At 27.2% G+C, this 19,476-nt stretch overlaps 1 protein-coding gene across 7 annotated transcripts in view; it reads right to left on the bottom strand.

Moving 5' to 3' along the window:
* LOC107451544 (Rho GTPase activating protein at 71E) overlaps positions 1-18,999 on the bottom strand; it is a 31,382-nt gene extending 12,383 nt beyond the window's left edge. The window contains exons 1-7 of one of the 7 annotated variants that reach the window (XM_071186275.1): positions 18,620-18,999; positions 14,760-14,902; positions 13,765-13,825; positions 13,515-13,676; positions 11,773-11,882; positions 10,522-10,723; positions 2,810-2,984 (exon numbers count right to left, since the gene is read on the bottom strand). In XM_071186275.1, coding sequence (XP_071042376.1) covers positions 2,810-2,984; positions 10,522-10,723; positions 11,773-11,882; positions 13,515-13,676; positions 13,765-13,825; positions 14,760-14,863 — 814 coding nt within the window. In that variant the 5' untranslated portion in view covers positions 14,864-14,902; positions 18,620-18,999. Of the gene's footprint in view, positions 1-2,809; positions 2,985-10,521; positions 10,724-11,772; positions 11,883-13,514; positions 13,677-13,764; positions 13,826-14,759; positions 14,903-17,727 lie in introns of all 7 variants that reach the window. The other 6 variants (XM_043042283.2, XM_043042281.2, XM_043042285.2 and 3 more) reach the window with 6 other exon arrangements.
* Positions 19,000-19,476: the final 477 nt, after the last annotated feature.

The raw sequence follows: 19,476 nt of genomic DNA, 5'->3' as shown, positions 1-19,476 counted from the left end.
ATGCTTCTGCCATTAATCGTAAAATGGCAGCTAGTCCATTCAGTTGGAATGGTATAATAAATGTATAGTGATAAATTGACCGAGCAATTCTTCGACATATTTCAGAACTTTTTTCGCCCTTTTTGAAATGCATGCTATTTATAGAAATACTTTAAATGGAGAAAAAAATCCCAACCCCAAGAAAAAGTTAATGTAGACTAATGAAGTTTCAGCAATGCATTTGAGTAACATATTTTATTGATTAAAGTTTAAAGATCACAGGTTAATGGAACCACTTCAAATGTAAAATACTGGAACATAATTTTTTTTTTTTTTTTTTTTTTTTTTTTTTTTATAAATTAAAAATGTTAACTAATTCTTAAACAAACAAAGCCTTACACAGATTTCAGAGTCTAGTTTCAGTTTTCAATAAATATGTTAGTTAGTAAGAAAGATTCAAGATTGATGTTCAAACTAAAGTACTTACTAGTACTAAAGTACTAACTAAACGTATAACTTCAAACTAAAGTACTTACTACTTGAACAAGTTACAACATTAAAGATAAGATATAAGTAAGATATGAAGCTGAAACAATAAGTCATCAACATATGCACCTTACTCTAATTGATTTATGATAATAAGCTGTGATAAAAATAAAAACCTTTTTTTAATCAAATTAATGCAAGCAGTTTGAAAATACGGCAATATTTAAAGACAATCATTGCATCAAACTATAAAAAAAGGGGAATAATTTCTAATTTCTTTAAAACACCAAAAAATAAGATATTTTTAATACTAATAATGATATAAATATTGCTCAGTGAAAATTTTCACTTCAAAAAAATTTAACCATGTAACTATATTTCAAAAACATTGTACATAAGAGCAGAGTTTAGTTGGAAAAACTGACTTAATACAATTAAACTAAAATGTAAGAAAATCTATATATGTCAGTTTATAAATTTATATTTGTATTTATATATTAGTTGATACAAAGAAAAGTGAACATAATTACAATTCTCCACATTTTAGCAGATTTTTCAAACAACAAGATATGTATGAAATATTAGAAACTTATTTATTTAGGTTAATTCTATAGTATAATTAAATCTATATAGTATTATAGACTTAAAGGAATTAATGGTAACAAAATAAATTTCATCTAAAAATTAGTTTATCTTCACATAACGCAGAAAGAGCTTAGAAGTTAGTGCCCTAATGTAGAACTTAAAACTATTAAATGAAAATAAAAAACAAATTTAGCTGATTGAAAACGTGAAAAGTGTAAGTTTAAAAAATTCAATAATTTTATTAAATAAAACATCCATAAACTTTCAAAATAAACGGATACATACATTTGATAGAGCTTGGGATAAAATGTAATTAAACGGCAATGGGGAAAAACTTCAAATTAAACAAGGGGCATTTTGTGAAAAAAACAAAAAAACACTCGAGATTCAGATTTTGAGAGTAGAAAAGTTTTCTCAAAGCGTCATAAATTAAAATTTTTATACAATCCACATAAACTCAGACACCTCAACAAATAGTCAAGGTATTCAAAGGTTAAGGTTTTTAAAACTGAAATTATTAAAATAAAAAAGGAGTGGATCAAGTTTTCAAGTAAATAAAGAAAAATTAAGTGCTCTTCTTAATACTTAACCCCTTAACTGCCGCGGGCGTATATATACGTCTCGGCCAGACGATGTGTTAACTGCCGCAGGCGTATATATACGCTTTCCTGAAGTACGATGCTTTGCATTGCGCTGCTATAAATAGAACTACACCCCTACTTCAGAATGCAGTGAAATGACCTTGAAAGTGTTTGCTTTGCAAATATATTACTAATTTCGGAGGAGGGGGAATGGGAAAAGGATGTTATGGAAAAGTGATATCGTATTAATCGTTTGCTTGTCTCTTTTTGAGTAAGGTCGGGTTTATTCGTTTTTCGATTTCATTTCCCGTGTGTATTTTGGTGCTTTTTATTCTTTCCATCAACGTCTTCAAATGCATCGCGAAAATGCGCTGTTTGTTCAAGAAAAAAATTCGTCGTGAATCCCACTATCAGTGCAATGAATGTGATGTTGGTTTATGTGAACAACCATGTTTCAGGATTTATCATACAACAGCTAAGTTTTAACATCTTTTATATTGTATTTTTATTATTTAATTTAAATGTTGTATTTTCTTTCTTTCCTTTCTCTTGTCTTGTAAAAGTAAACTGTTTTTAAATTGCAACGAGTGCATCATTTTAATCCACCAAAACACCACGTAAGAAAGTTCACTTGAGCGAAAAACGGTGGCACTGGGGAGTGAGTCACGTAAATTTTACTCGGCAGTTAAGGGGTTAAATAAAATTCTATTCCCTTACATTAAATAGTTTTTTAATTATTATTATCAGTCAATTTTAAACTTTTTCTTGTCCCCTCTAAATCATTTTTTTTATTTTTTAAAGGAGACAGAAATCCATTGAAAGACGTAATATTTTTATAAATGAAAGTGTTCAGTTGATTTTTTTAAAGGAAGATTTAAAATATGTGCCAATGGTACATCCACATAAGCAATTTTCTATTCTAAATTTTTTGGTATTTTAAACTAGTATCAGCCTTTATAATTAAGCAAGAAACAAAAAGCAAGCAATAAGCAGTCAATTACACAGTTATTGGCAGTAAATAAAATTTTGCTAAAGGGTACCGTTAAATATTTTTTGCAAAAAAATTTGACTATATATTGTGAAAAAAACAAAAACAAAACTATCTAATGAATGAGTGCGTAGTACAAAAATTATAATCTACATGTTAAACTAAGATACTACAAACTACCAAGACATACAGTCATAATTACGTGAAACTAATGATTCTGGAGGGTATCGAAAAGCGAATATCCAATTTTCCTCCACTTTGAAGATTCTGCCAGTCATGCGAGCATAGTATTCATAGTTTCCTTTGCCAAAGAGATTAGTTACCCCAAAATTATCAATGAGGAACTTCATAATCCTAGTTGCAACCTATTAGGAAGAAGAAAAAAAAGCATAATTCAAATATTTTGTAAGCCTTCTTTAACCTAAAATGAAAATTAAATCCGAGCTAACGGCATTATTATATTTTCTTAAAACATTAATATTGATACACTTCATAACCTACAATATGCAATTTCTTTTTGACTAAAAATACGCAAATTTAAAACAGAGATATGATCATACATTTTTTTTTAAAAAAAATTGATTTTTTCCTCCTACTTCACTCAAAAATTTGATTTAAAGGAAAATCTAACGTTTTACTGATCAGTTTACCTTGGTTTTGTTTATTTACAATTTAAATAATTGTTAATCTAATGTTAGTTAATTCCATAAAAAAAAAATTATATTTAATTGCAACATAGATTAGATCAGGGTATGATTAGACCAAGATTTGGCTCTAATTAGACCAAGAACATATGATTCTTATTACAATGCAAACATAATTTTATTTTGATTGTGTTAATTTTATATCTTGGTATCTGTCTATCACTTGAGAATCGTAAACCTACAAAAAATTTCCGTTTATTTTCAGTTACGAAAGAACAAAGAAAAATATTAGAATACACTCGATCTATTGAAATGTTAATCCTTTAAAATACCCATACTGATTTTGAGCTAAATAAATATTTCAAAATGAATAAATATAAATAGTTACAAAAATGTGTTACGTCTATAAGCTTTGTTTCACAAAAAAAACTATCTGCATAAAAGCAATGCAAGCTTCAATTTAAGTAATTTAATATTTCACATATTTAACTATACATCAAAACAACTTTAGTAAGTAACATACAAACAACAATAGCAACATCCAATTACAACAACTTACTCCAGAAATTTTAAATCTTTTTTTTTTAAATATGCATTCATGTAATTCAAATGAGATAAGTATATCTATGTACCATTTTAACACAGATGTCAGAGTCAGTGATTAAAATGTTTGACTCCCACTTATACTGATTTAAGTCATAGTTAAATTGAAATTACTTCTATTTCCCATGCACAATTGAAGTAAAGTGAACTTCATTTAAAATTATATTTTGTATTATAACAAACCAGTTGGAAAAATGAGTTTTAAAAGATGCATGTGAAAAAAAAAATATTGTAACAATTGTAAAATATTGTAATAACAGAACAATTATAAGGAAAAAACTACCATATATTTCTGAATATAAGCTGTGAATTTTTAGAAAATTCTCGAAAGCTAAAGTTGGGGGTCGGCTCATAACCAGATCCACTAATTTTTGAAAAATTCCAAGAGGATATCGCCAAAAGAAATACCTCCACTTCTGTTGAGCATTAGTGGTAATCAGAAAAATATCATGAAACTAAAAAGACAAGAAAACTGCATCTGCTAACTTTGAAAAAAACTTCAGGGAGATTACCAAAAAAAAAAAAATAATAATTCCTCTGTAGAGCAATAAGATAATCAGTAAATATACAAAACATAAAATTTTTCAAAATGTAACCTAAATATAATATTAAAAAAATAAATACATAAAAGGGACAATTTAAAAGGAATACTGAAGTTACTGAAGAGTGTAAAAATTTTGCCCCATCTTTTTTCTTTCATTTTAAAAAGTTTTTCTGGAACATTTTAAAAATTTACTAATTTTTATAAGGTGTTTTATAAAACTTAACTTATAAATGGAAATAAAATGCTGACTTGTGGAAAAAAAACATTGATTAATCAAATATTTTTAAACAATCCTTGTTTATCATTCATTCTTTGTTTTGCTACTTTATTCTTTTTGTTTTGTTTCATTGTTTTAGATCTTAACATACATATAATGTTTAAAGAAAACATGTCATTACACAAACAAAAAAAATCATTTTACAAAGTAGGAACAATTAGTCATATTTTTTTATAATATTTCGCAATACTGAAATCACCTTCACTAAACACACTATATTTAAGAATTATTTCACTAAAAAAGTTACACTAAAAAATATAAAGCAAGCATGGGTGCATACTTTTTTTCTTTCTTTAAAGCTTCAATTTAAATAAATTGGAAACCACATTTCTCATTAAAATAATGTAAATAATAGTTGGAACTTCATAAATTTTATTTTTCATTTTTTGAGACAGGGTTAATTTTACAAAATTAAAAAGTCACTGGGAGTAGATTTAGCATAAATAATTTGGTTAGTTGAACAAATGCAGACAAGTGACCCAATCAGAATTAAAAACACTAAAATTGCATAGCGATGCCAGTTTGTCAGCATATTTTAATATATTAATGCACATTTACACAAAAAGATACTGAAAGCACTGCTCAATAAATAATAAATTCAGAAAGAAGCCTAAAAAAATCGCATGTCTGATATATTTAAAGACAATTATAAATCCAATTTTTACACTAGTGGATAAAGTTTTTAAGTCTAGAAGCTTAAAACACATTTTTTAAGTTGATTCAAAAAATTTTTTAATATAGAACATAAATTTTACTTACAATTAAAATATTTCATAGCTAAAATATTAAAATTAAAATGACATTACACATTAAATTTGTACACACAGAAAAAACAATAACAAACAATCTGGCAAACGTGTGATTTGAATAATATTAAACAAAGATTTAAAATGCATTTTCTTTAACTCTGAACAAAAGAAAAAAGCACTAGCAGTCCCATCTATTTTCTAATTTAAGCATCACTATAAACTTTAAAAAACAAGAGGGAAAAAAAGAACACCAATGTGAAAACAAAATAAGATCACATGACACAACAGCCACAAGCAAGAGAAAACTTACCGAAATCTGGGCCTTAAAGCAGAAAGGAGAAGTAAGCAAAAGGAAGAAAAGAAGATTTGAAACAGTGAGCATTAGTAAGACGCCCACTGGCACAATATTGATATATTATATCATTAAAATCAGAAAAATAATTTACACAGACACAATGAAATAAAGTAAATGATTATTTAATATTATCTTCTAGGAACAAAATTATATTTTAATTACACTATGATGCTGAATATTTTCAGCTAAACAGGAAATAAAATATAAATGCTGATAGGGATTAAAAAAAAAAAAAATTGGTATAATTGTAAACAATTCTAAAAAATATAACTTGAATTCATTTTTATCATAACCAAACAATAGAACCCTAATTTTTTGAGATGTAAAACAATTGTCAATGTAACATTTTGTAACTAATTAAAATTAAGTAACAGAAACGTAATTTTACATTTCAGTAAAAATTAATAAAAATTTTTAAAAAAAAAGTTATGGAGCAAATAGCACACCTATTACGATAGAACAAAAGTTCCTAACATAGACTTTTAAGACCTGCCAAAAGTTGACTTTGAAAATTGTTATTTCAAGTGCAAAATTTAAGCAATATTAAATAATATCTTGATGAAGCTATGCTGTAACCAAGTTTAATTTTTATTTCCAACAGAAAAATAGCGCTTTAACTAATTTCTATTTGTGTACTTTCGTGATAGGAGACATTTTTGTATTAAGAATACTTTGATAATGCTTCCATATTTTTTTAGTTTTTAAGTATGAGACACTGTTTTAGCACTGACTCGAGTTGAAGTGTTAAAGTTTTACACATTTTTCCTTTACAAAAAATGCTATGCTTCCTCGAAATGATGATGTATATTACGGAATTTTTTTTAAATATATGGTTACATATAAGATTATGTTAGGATGTGTTTGAAATAGACGATTTTAAATATTTTCTTCACACTTTAATCACTAAAAAACGTTTTTAACAAAAATAATTGTGACATCCTCTTATTGAGATTGCACCAAATTTTTTCAAATTTGACTTCCTCTTTTTCAAGACAACTTTTTGAAGCTATTTGGAGCCAATACAAAAACTTATATTTCCACCCCTAGTTCATCCACATGTATGTTTAGGGACTATGCTATTATTACTCTTTCTTACAAACATATTAAATTTGAAAAGTTTTTTTATAGAATAGCTCTTGAGTGTTTTAAACACTCTCATTTAATTAAAAAAAGAAAACCTTTGTTCTGTAATATATAAAATAAAATATGACTATCATGCTTTTGAAAAGAGCGAAGATAAATTTTCTTTCATAATTCATAATTTAAAATATTTGTTTGTTTTTTTTTAGCTAATATGCACTTTAAAAAAATCTCATATACATAGAACTGATGAGGATTATTAACAACTTTCTAAGGGTCAAATTTTCAGTTTTTACCAGGAACATTTAACAGGTACATTTACAGGTATTTTAACAGGTACACTCCATGTTCTCTAGCAATAGCAAAGGTTGAAGAAATTCAATTTATATTTAAATGACTTAAAAAATTATTCTCCTCTGAAAAAAATTAAAAAATAATTGTTATAAAGAAATCTTCCTGCAATTCATAAATTAAAAAAAAATAAGTGTGATACTTGAAATAAAAAGTTATTTAAATATGCAAACAGTTATTAAACCAGAATGCAAAACATTTAATAACAGCAAAGTCATGGATCCACTTAGAAATTTTTTTTTTTATAACCAGGAACAATAACCACCATAAAACCGAATAAAATATATTTAAAAATTACTTACATCTTATTCAATATTTCATAGTTTAAAAAGAAAAAAAGAAAATTGAATGATTTAATTAAGATTTTTTAGCCATTCCAATTTCATGCATTGAGGGGATAGATAAAACAAGCCATTAAATTATTATTTTATTGACATCAATTTACTTAATTTCTATTGTATCTATAAAATTTTTGATTGCAAAACTGGAATATGCTATTTGGGGAGAAAACCGGTCTCTTGTCTAGCGCCTCCCCCCTTTCTCGTCCGCTCAGATGTATGAGAATATATTTATTATTTTTCCTTCCTTCTACCATAATATTTTCCGCATTTCGAGTGTCAAAAATATATTTAAAAATTTCCTCGATCCATATTTTAAGCATTATCTTTAATGAAGTTTTCATTTTTATATAGTTTCTAAATGGGTACTCAGTGTCTGGGGGTATAGCTGGGCACCCTGCTTCTGGGGGTTATATCAGAAGACTTGCTCTCCAGGTTGGTGTATGACTGACGACTCTACACTGTAAAAAACAATTGTTACGAAATCTCAAGAAGAAATTAACCACGGACTGAAACTTCTTGAGAAGGCAAAGGGCCACCCTGGACTGTCGAGCCATTGATGATGATGATGACAGTTTCTAAATTTAAACATTTTTCATCAGTTTGAAAATCAAAACTGAAAGCAACCTACTACTACCCATGCTACCCATGCTAATGGTGAAAGCATGCCTAGTGTTACTATAGGTAAAGAGTTCTACTATGTGCCACCTGAAGTTAATTTCAGTCTTCAATACTAATTATTTGAGTTTTAAAATAAATATATTTTAAACTTGAAAAGTTTCTCAGCAGGATGAATTGAGAGAAGAAAGCCAGATTCGATAAAAACATCTTGGAAAATCGATAAAGCTTTTCTTAGAATTGCATGATATAACTCTCAATAGTTAGTTACATAGAGATTCGTCAGAAGAAGATAAACAGAGTTGCCAGATTATGTAGCTAGCAATTCCGTATATCATCTTACATCGTTGCTGTTGCATTTTTTGAATATCAAAATATAATTTTAGAAATGGACAGTTAACGCTAAATTAATCAAAATTTTAAACGTACAAAGAAAAAATAAACTGACAAGACATTTTACTAAGAATGCAATAGCTCAATGCTAAAATGTGTAGCAATGCAAAAAGAAGGATATTATTAAATTTGAAAACGAAATTAACAGAAAATTATGTAGGTATTTCAAAAAAAAAAAAAAAATAAGGAAACAAAATTAGTTTATTTCAAATAGATTACATAGAAAAAATAGTATCTTAAAGTTATATACAGCTTAATTGTTTTTCATTCAGTAAATTTAATAAAAATTTAGTGGCATGCAATGTTTAAAATTGAAAAAATGTTGTGCTAGGAAACAAACTGGTGCATAACTGTAAAAAATTGAGAATAAAAAGATCAAAATTATTTTTACATTCATAAAACATATGAGTAATGGGAAAAAATGAAAATTACAAGGGGAACATTGAAAATATTTAAAAAAATTACACCTCTAAGAAAATTTGAAACACAGGACTGCTAATTAAGTCAGTATAATTAAAAAAAAATATATGCTTTGAAATTAGAGGAATTAAGATTTTTCTTCCAGTTTTCAAAAAAAGTTATGATAAAAAGGAAACTTGATTTAAATGACTTAATTTTTCATATGCAACTTATATAGTTATCTACACTTATCTATAACCATATTTAACTATAAGAGGGATATTGCATGCAAAAAAAAGGGGGATTTTTATCAGTTTCTTCTTTTCCTACTGCATTGCAAAACTAGTTCCATGTTATTACAAAGGAATACAGTAAATATGGGTGAAACATTTTCTTTTCATAGCTTTGATCAGATTCATTTGATTGTTATCGCAATCAGCAATAGCAATATTCACCAGACTTATGAAGTGTTTGAGCTAGTGTAGTGTCTTTAATCCTACTGTTCTTTGTCCTACAAGCTAAAAAACTAGCAATTTTTTAAAAAACAGATCTTATATTTGGTTTCTCATATCAGTGAAGGGGCTGACTCAGTGGAGTCTGATTTTTTCGCAATTAATGAAAAGAATTGGAGATCAAAGGTGAATCAGAAGTCGTCATGGAGAAATCCTCAGAGGAAGGCATTGGCTCACATTGGGCTATCTTGCCAACTATGATGATGATGATGATGGAAGCAATTTGAGAGTCATCCTTAATGATAATCTTTTGTAAGTAATGATGATCGTCATAAGTTTAAACTATTATTATTGTGATGGAATATCTGAACATTAAAACAAAAGTTAGTAAATTAGAGATTTTTTTTCTTCCTTCTGCTGATTATATACTTAGCGGTAGCGCTATGCACTCTCCTGCCACAGGTCTCTGGTTCGATCCTCGGGCTGGGCAAGGTTGACTCAGCCTTTCATCTCTTCAGTGGGTCGATAAATGAGTAGTAAGCATGCTTGGGAACTAAACACTGAGGGTTCCGCGTTCAGCTGACCATCTGACTGGAACATCTGCTTCTGCATCCCACAGCCCAAGAAAACTGAGATGGGCACAGTAGGCCTTGGCCCTCTATGGGCTGTCGCGCCACTGAGTTTTAGAAATTAGATTATATACTTAATTACACTATAAACAATTATGAGTTACCCAGTATATAAATGAATAAAATCTGTAATAAATGAGTACTAAATGAGTAACCATAATAAATGAGTATTTTGCTTCAAACACTGAAACCACTTTTGAAATTTCAAGGAAATTTTTTTTTTACAGATTACTAATTATTTCTCCACAATTAAAAAGAACAAAGAAAACCCGGTACTCAAATGAAAGAAATAGTCTCAGTCTTTTTTTATAAAACTGAACATTAGTTAAACCCTCATGCATCATAATCAGATGAATAAGACCAAAAGTCATCAGATGACCAAATTTTTATTTTTTTTTAAATATATAGATTAATAATAGAAAGCTTTACATAGAATGATTTCTAAACGTGGAAAGAAAGAAAGTACTCACTTTAAATCTCACGACATCTTCCATTCTAGCCATTTTGCCATCACTGACACAAGATTGGAAGAAGCTTGGGGCTACACTAACTCCAAGTGCTTCAGATGTCATGCCAGTTTGTGCTTTCTGAGCACAGTTAGATATAGCTCTAAAAGTGCCAAACAGTAGCACTAACAAATGTTGAGCAACAACAGGAAGAGAGGTAATCAGCCTGGGAAAAAATACCACTTATATTTATAAATTATCAAAAGCATATAAGCAATAATTTGCAAAATTAGGATTCGTTTTCAAGAGTTATAGAGTTGTGAGAAAAAAAAGTATAAAATCTCTAAAACAAATAAAATTCAACATTTATCATCCTTATTTTTACAACAATTATTAATTTTTACTACACCAATGCTTAATAATAAAAAAAAAGAATTCAAAGAGTTTACAAGATAATACAAAATAAATGGAACAACAATTTATGAATGACAGATATATGCATGGAAAGTATCTATAACCTGCGTAGTATTTATATTTACAATCAGAATGCATGTTTTGAGATTATCTTTTTGTTTCTTTGTCAAATAGGAAAATATATTATAAAGATATTTAAGATTATATTACAATTAATATTTTTTATGTGCAATTTATATATAATTTAACTTAAATGGCACAAATACTGTGATACGATTATGCCCACTCCACTACTAGTTATACAATTATTGCGTAACTGTACAAACTTTCACTTTAATAAAGGTAAGTTATACTTTCTAGAAAAATCTGACAATAAATCAATGCTTTTAAAAACTTACAATATTTAAGATTCTAAGATAATTCAGTTAAACAAAACAAAATAAAACTAATAATTTTATTTTTAAATTTACTAAAAAAACATCAATTCAAACTTTAAAAAAAGTTATTTTTTACATGTTGAAAATTTTAGGATTGGTTTGGATTGAATGAGCAGTTGCACAAGAATTGATACAAGGACAGCAGTAAAATTTATAAAGCTCAGAATCATTTAAATAAATCTTTAAGGGAAAGTTTGTCAGTTACAACGATCATTAGTTAAGCGCGCTATATTTTTCCTTATTATACATTTTAAAAAAATTTTTTAAATTAACTAATCAATAGCAATACTTTGCATTATTTATTATTAATTAAAATACATTTGAAACTAGGATACATTCAAATCAAATGCACAGATAAAAGTAAAAAAAAATCGTAGGTTGAAAATTAAGGAAAAATTTTAAAAGAAAGAAATAAAGATATCACCTGTGAATTCTATCTCTTTTTTCTTCTAAATTATCAATATTAATTATATCGAATAAGGCTTCTTCATTTTCAGGGCCAAAAATACCTCCAGGAAGTTTTCTTAAGAATTTCTATGTAAACAAATAAGTAATTTAAAACAGGAAGTTTCATCAGCAAATGTAAACTAATTAAAACTAATTAAAACAAATTTATTAACTAAAATTATTACAATATTAAAATAAAAATGCAGATTTTTTAATGTAAAAAACAAAATTGCACATTATGATAAATTTACTTGAAAACTAACTACAGAACTGAAATTAGAAAGCAACATAAACGTTGATAGAAATAGTTAAAAGTATCAATCTTCAGTGCTGAAACTTCTTAGCATTATGCAGAAAATTTGAAAAAATACAGTGCTCATCCTCATATAAAATCACTAATATTTTGAGAACTTTAGAATTTAAAAAATGGTTTGTTAGAGAAAAGTTTACTAGTAATTAGTGGCACCTTCACAAAATCACAATTCAATAAATACTCACAAATTCAGCTGCAAGACAAATGATACCTTCACAAAACACTGATCTATTAGCACCAATTTCCTCAGAAATCTATCTAATTTTCCAACAATTTTTTACTATTTGTTACAGTTATTGATTGTTTTTAAAATACTGATATTTTCTGTTTGATATTACAACTAGAAATTTCTGAGAATAATTTTTTGACATGCTAGATTTACTACAATATCATGTATACTTATGTGGATTGCTTAGGCAGTTATTGTTACAGGTTTTGACATAACTATTTACTAACTACTCTAAGATTTTTTTTTTCAATTATGTTCAAAATTTTTCACTTATGTTTTTTGATAAAAAAGAATTTTTTTTCTTCTTCTCATTAACACCAGTAGAAAATTTTGCATAGAAATAATTATTTAGGGCTGTTAGGATTAAATACATGCTAAAATAAATATAATTTTAAAGATAGGATTTAATTTTTAAATTGTAAAATTGTAAGTCTAAATTGCTTTTGTAGCTATAAAAAGTAACAATATTATTTTTTAAAAATAATTTAACTCATCCGTAAGATATATTCTTCAATATAATTATGAGCACGTTTATGCTGACTTTTAAATATATTTAATTTCCACAAATTTACTGAACTTCCTATGAATTATTTCTAAATTTTCAACAAATAAAAATCACAAAAAAGAAAGGAGACAGAAAAACAGACCCTCATTTTATTATCAAGCAGTTGAAGCCTTAAAATATTTGACGTTTCAAAATTAGACTTCATAAATACAGAAATACACGAAAAATTAGCTGTAGGACTGCATTCATTTTTAATTTTATCATCTTTATATATATATATTGGCAAATTTTAAAACCAAAGGCTTAAAAGTCTTAGTTCTACCTCCGCCGTTAATATAGGAAAACACAAAAGATTTTTTTAAATTTGAAATCTTAACAGTTTGGCAGAATTCTCTGTAATTTTACTGATACTGTTTGGTTTATTTTGTCAACTAAGTCACAAACTTCTGCAGCAAACCACTGTAATGCTATATAACCAATTCTTGAAATATTTTTAAAAAAGTATATAAATAAAAAGTTAAAAACTTTAAAAAAATCCAGCAAAAATGATAATTGATCGAAAGAAACATTAAATCGAATAAAAACTTACTAAAAAAAGATTACACTATTAAAAAAGCAACTAATAATTAAATACTTAAAAAGTTACAATTTGTTGGAAATTAAAAAACATACTTTTAAAACAGATGCTATTGTATACACACTGAAATTTTCTATATTGACTAGACGACCATGCTGTAGAAAATGGATCAGCTTTTTCATGTTACCCTGGTGGCCAGGTGCTCGAAATACATCTTTCTTATAGGGCCCTTCTTTATTGAGTTTAAGAATTAATATCTAAAGCAAAAGTTAAGAATAAATCAGAATAGATTCATATTTTCACACTATGTTTGAAAATATGAAAGGATAACACAATTGTACATACCAGTAATGGTCCAGGTATATCATGTTTACAAACTTGGTCAAAAAGAACACCAAACTTTACTCTAAACAAGAGGGAAGAAATGAATATATATATATAACACTTTATTAACAAATGCTTATATTACACTAACAAGCAGAACTCTAAAAATGGCTATGCAAGCATGTTAGACTACAAAATAAAAGGTCAAATATTTGTTTCGAAAGCATATTAATAAAAAGATATTAATGTAATTATTTGGTTAAAGTAAGAATTTTAACTAATTTCACATTTATAAAAATTATACGCTCTGACAATGTCAAACGGCATTAAAATTTTTAAAACCAAATATCAAATACATATTGTTATAACGATATTACTCGAACTTTTGCATCGACATTTCACTTTTAACTTATTTTTTTATGCACAGTGATTTAGATAAATTTATTGATAAAAATAAAAAATAGTAGTAGGAAGAAAAAAAAAAGAAACAAGCGCACTGTGTTTTAAGAATTCTTATTAAGAATGAAATTTTATGGGGTAACTTAAACAGCATTTTAGGGCCTTTCTAATTAAATATTTACAAGCTAGGCTGGGCATGTAAAGGTGAAAAATACATACTAAATTGGAATTTTTACATGCCCTTGATGTTCAAAGGCCTTCACTGCTTAGCTATATACGTGCCCTTACTGCTTGGCTGGGATGTAAAAGTGAGAAATACATGCTCAAATAGAATTAGTGAATGCCCTCAATGTTCAAAGGAATTTTTATCTAATTCCTCTTGATAGTTAAACGGCTAAGAAGATATTAATAAAATTGGCTGACTTTCTTATTATTATTTGTTGTTTGTGTTTAGTATAAAAACTTGTTAATAAAAAAATTACTGTAATATTTATAAAAAATAAATAAAGCCATGAAGAATTAAAAATAGTAAAACAATGTTGATAATACAGAAATTTAGGACATAGAATTATAAAAATTAAATATCAAATAATTAATTTATTTTATCATTATCTTACTTTTCCATTCGAGTAGGATAAGGAACAGTTGTATGACCACACGAGGTCACAACGTTGCTCAAAGTAGCAGCTCCGCGGTGCATTCTTTGAGCCCATCCGGACATCGTAAAAGCTCTCACATCAAGCAGCCTTTAACATTTCTTCTAAAAACAAACATCAACTTAGATTATTTAGAAATATAAGTGAATCAAAATTTGTCTCAGGTACTTTATAATCTGAGCACTAAATAAAAATAAATACTTTAAAAGCACAAAGTAATAGGTATGAGAAGACGAAAATTACCATAAGCTTCCATAGGAATCACAGTAAAAATGTAAATATTAAAGATCAAAAATTTTCTGTTTATAACAAGTTAAAAATTACTTTACTAGCCTTTCACTAATATCATTCTTTGGATCAAAATGCATTACTTTATAATTAAAACAAACATTACATAAAATCTGGTGTTAATACAAAAAGTAAAAAAAACAAAAAAAAAACAGCATCTGACCATATCTACTTTTCACAAGTTTAATTACTTACGTTTTACACAAAACATGTGGGACGGGTGACCATCAGTCAAATTACAAGAGAAAAGTTTTAAATATCTTTAGAAAACAAGCTGAACACTTAAAAAAAATATGCTCTTCGTTTGCCCGTTTATCTACCATGCTAACTTCATATTTCCTTCTCTGACACTATACCATTTAAATTAACATCTAGTGTTATCAATGACTTCAAAAGACACATCACATTATAACGCAATATTTTTCTATTGCTATTTTAAGATTAATCATGTGGAAGTATTTGCTTTATGTTCTCACAAAATGCATAGTTCCCCAATTAATTTCAAAGAGGACTAATTGAAATTGTGTGTCTTAGAGTCGAGTATCATATCCAGGGATGAGAGTAGTCAGAAAGTAAAAAAGAGGAAATCCAAAAAAAGAAGAATATATATATATATATATATATNATCTGAATTACGAAAATACGAGCTATCCAGCCGACGGATAAAAAATACGGAAAATCTTATTTTCTGTGCGTGAAATCGGAGAAAATAGCTAAAATAAGTAAAAATGCGGAAGGGTTAGCAGCTAGGGCGTAGATTGAATTTTCTGTTTATCTTTGAAAATTGTAAATAAATATAATTATTTTACTTCAGTGACTGAATTTTAAAAAAAAACGGGATATTTATTAGAAAAAACTGAACTTTTAGAGAATCGGAGTTTTTGATAAGAAGGCTGAAATTCGAGAGACAAAAAAAATCTCATCCCTGTATAACGGTCAACCAGTCTTATCCCAAGAAAAAGATTTTTAGAGTAACTTCAGAGGGACTTTTTAGAGAAAAGGGACTTCAATAATTTCCCTCCGCGGAGAATTAAATTCCTCATTAAATATTTTAACCTGTGCAAAAAAAAATTTCAGCGGAAATTAGCGGGAAAAATGGAAAAATCTGAAAAAAAGCGGAAATCCGCGAATCCGCGGAAGAATCTCATCCCTGCATATCTCATTTAGTATTTGAGAAAAAGTATAATAAAATTTGGCAAGAGAATAAATTTTAACAATTATTATTTTTATCTTTTCAAACAAAATAGGTTCTGAGAAATATGAAGAATTTTAAAATAATGAAACAAAAGTTTAATACATAAAATATAATTATTTATTTTTACTAATTTATGTTACTAAACTACTTTTCAATCTCATTCATTTGTGGTTTGCCTTTTCAAACATTTTCTGATGGACAAATCATGATAACTAAACCAATTTTTGACATTTGTCAGGGCAAAAAAAAAGGTTTTTACATCAAAACACCATTATAGGACTTAAAATAAATTAATTATAAACTCGAATAAAAATATTTTCAATGCCTAATTATCTTGGGTAAGCTGAGTGTTCCACAAAAAGTTAAACTTTCAAAAAATATTTAGTTTCCATTAAATAATTTTTTCGTAAAATTAATCTGAGTTAGCAGTTCAATACACTTAGGAACTTATAATTTAACTTCAATGAAATTTTGTTAAATTTTATTTCGTTTCTATATTTTTTAATAAAAAATGGCTTGTTAAAAAAAATTATTAAAAATTGGCTTCAGAATTACACTAAATATTAAGAGTTAATTTTGCAAAAAAAAAATTATTTTTGCTAATTCTAAAACCAAATGCAAAATAACTACTAATATCAATTATTCATCTTAGAGAGATAGAATTCAATATTTCAGTCTATCAGAAAAGTATTGAGATATATATAAGACAATCGTCAAATAAAAAATTGTTTTAAAAGATTTATTACCACAAAATTCAGCATAAGTTGTAATAATTCTGCAGTGTAGTACCTTGCACTATATTCCTTACTTTATCTCAAGAACTATAATTACTATTTAAACCATTTCATAAAAACTTTTTTAACTATCAGTTAAGGAAAAAATAATGAAATAAGCATGAAAAACAAAATAATTATAAGATATGGCTCCTAGTTTAAAAAAAAAATATGCTATTAAATTACTTTTCACATAACTCTCATTACAGAGGTGAAAATTAAGAAAATTTAGTTAGTTTGTCCAAAGGGCTTATAACCAGAAAAGATTAATAATCATATAAATTATCACTGATCTATTAAAAGCCTCTATTAGGTTAATTTTTTTAAAAGTAAATAGAGTAGGCATAAAACGATAATTACAACATGGAAAAAATGTAATGTCAATTATTAGATTATGAAAGAATATATTTTGTGACCAAAATATAAAGTTGAAATCATAAAAACATCCTAACATAAGTTAATTAAAACAGCCAAACATAAGTTAACTAACACAGCCAAACATAAGTTAACATCGATTGCTGACCACTCTCAATTATTTTATAGTGGTCGGAGTGAAATATTAGAGGCTTGAGAACAAAATTAATATTTAGCCCAGCTTACAAGTTTTTTTAATTCAGCACTCAAAGTTTTAAACAGTTGTTAATGCTTCAAACAAACTTTGATTCACACTTACAAGATTAGATATCTGTATTTTATAACAGGTTTTTTCTTTATAACAGTTCAAATAAAAGAATTATTAAAATGCCTGAGGATCTTGAGCAAGTAGAAAGTTTAGTTGCTGAACTTTGGAACCCTGCATATTGCTTTAGTAGAATTGAATAGGATAACAAAATACGCTTGAGCTAAATCTAGCATATTATAGAGCCAAATTCGGTTTAAAAAAACTATAGCTAAATTCATCAATTAAATAACTAAAAACTTTAGAAATAATAACAAGATTTAATTTCAACAAAAAACTTAGCTTAAAACTCCTTATGAAAACAAAATATATCAGTAGAATTACTCATTTCATTAAATTAATAAAAATGGGGAAAAAAATATCTATTGGTCAAGAATTAATAATGTAAATTTTCACTGGATATAGTAATTACTAAACAATGCAAAATTGAAACAAGTAAACAAATGAATGATGGAAAGAGATGTACATGTTCTTATTAAATATACAACTAATAAATATATTTCAAAATTGAATATTTGGCAATCAACTGAACTAAAACTATCCAGTTTGACATTTTGCAACGTTCACAAAATCAGTAGCAGATTTCATAGTGTTAAAAACAACTTATATTTTGATAGAACTCCTCAGTACAATATGGTGTTATTAACTTAAATAATTAAGAACAGCATAAACCAAGTAGAGGAATTTTCAGAGAAAAGTTTATTTTTTAAAAGAAATGTAGAAATACATGAATAAACGGTTTTAAATAGAAACTAACTTGTCAATATTTTGAAAATAATTGTAACACAATTACACAATCCATACACCCATTTCCCCAAATGTCATATTTTCCGATGCCAATTTTGAAATATAAATAATTTTTGCGCATATCTGCAATGAAAACTACCTGGTGAGCCATTCGATGTCTTCTGTAGTTCATGTTTAAAATAACCAATAGGTAACGCTTGGGAGAATCATTTTCTTTCAGCGCAACTCTCAAATACGCCATCTAGGGAGAAGACCGGTTCCATGCCTTTTGCTCTTTTCCCTTTTCTCTTCCCCTCTTTTCAGTTATATAGGAATGTACAACAATATTTATCATTTTCTTTATATTTTTCGAAATAAATTGTTAAAATATTTTTTAAATTTCCATGATGCTTTCCTTTAGAACTATGTTTAATGTAGTTTTCAGCTCCATATAGCTTCCTAACTTAATATTTTAATCTATTTGAAAATCAGGACAGAAACTAACGGACTTCCTTCATCAAAGACTCTCCACACGCTAATGGTAAAAGAATGCGAAGTATTACCATAGATACAGAGTTCTGCTCTACGCCAAATATAGCCCATTTCGATTGCCAATATTAAATTTTTTTGTAGCTTTTAATGTTAATGAATTGTCAGATTTCAATAACATTTTCCTACATATTTCTTAGAAAGGAGAATGAATGTTTAAGTTTTTAAAAATAAACCTTATTATTACTTTACAGTTTTTCTACACAAAGAAGGCTCTGAAGCACTGAAGGCTCGAACCTTCAACGCTTCCTTGGACCTTAAACTAGCAACCCATAGGAGTACTTCCTTATGGCGGTTAAGATCTTAACTGCCCATATTTCCAAGTTACCCCAAGTGGCACCTAATATTAGATAACATCAGAAAACCGGTAAAATCTGACGCTATCTTGCACAACTTCTAATATTAGAAAGATACTAGAGGTCACTATTTGCTCTGCATTATATAATATTAGATTCCATGCGAACTAAT

Source organism: Parasteatoda tepidariorum, chromosome 10 (genome assembly GCF_043381705.1).
Source record: "Parasteatoda tepidariorum isolate YZ-2023 chromosome 10, CAS_Ptep_4.0, whole genome shotgun sequence".
In the NCBI taxonomy this organism is placed as follows: Eukaryota; Metazoa; Arthropoda; class Arachnida; order Araneae; family Theridiidae; genus Parasteatoda; species Parasteatoda tepidariorum.
This window is presented reverse-complemented; position numbering and strand designations above follow the sequence as displayed.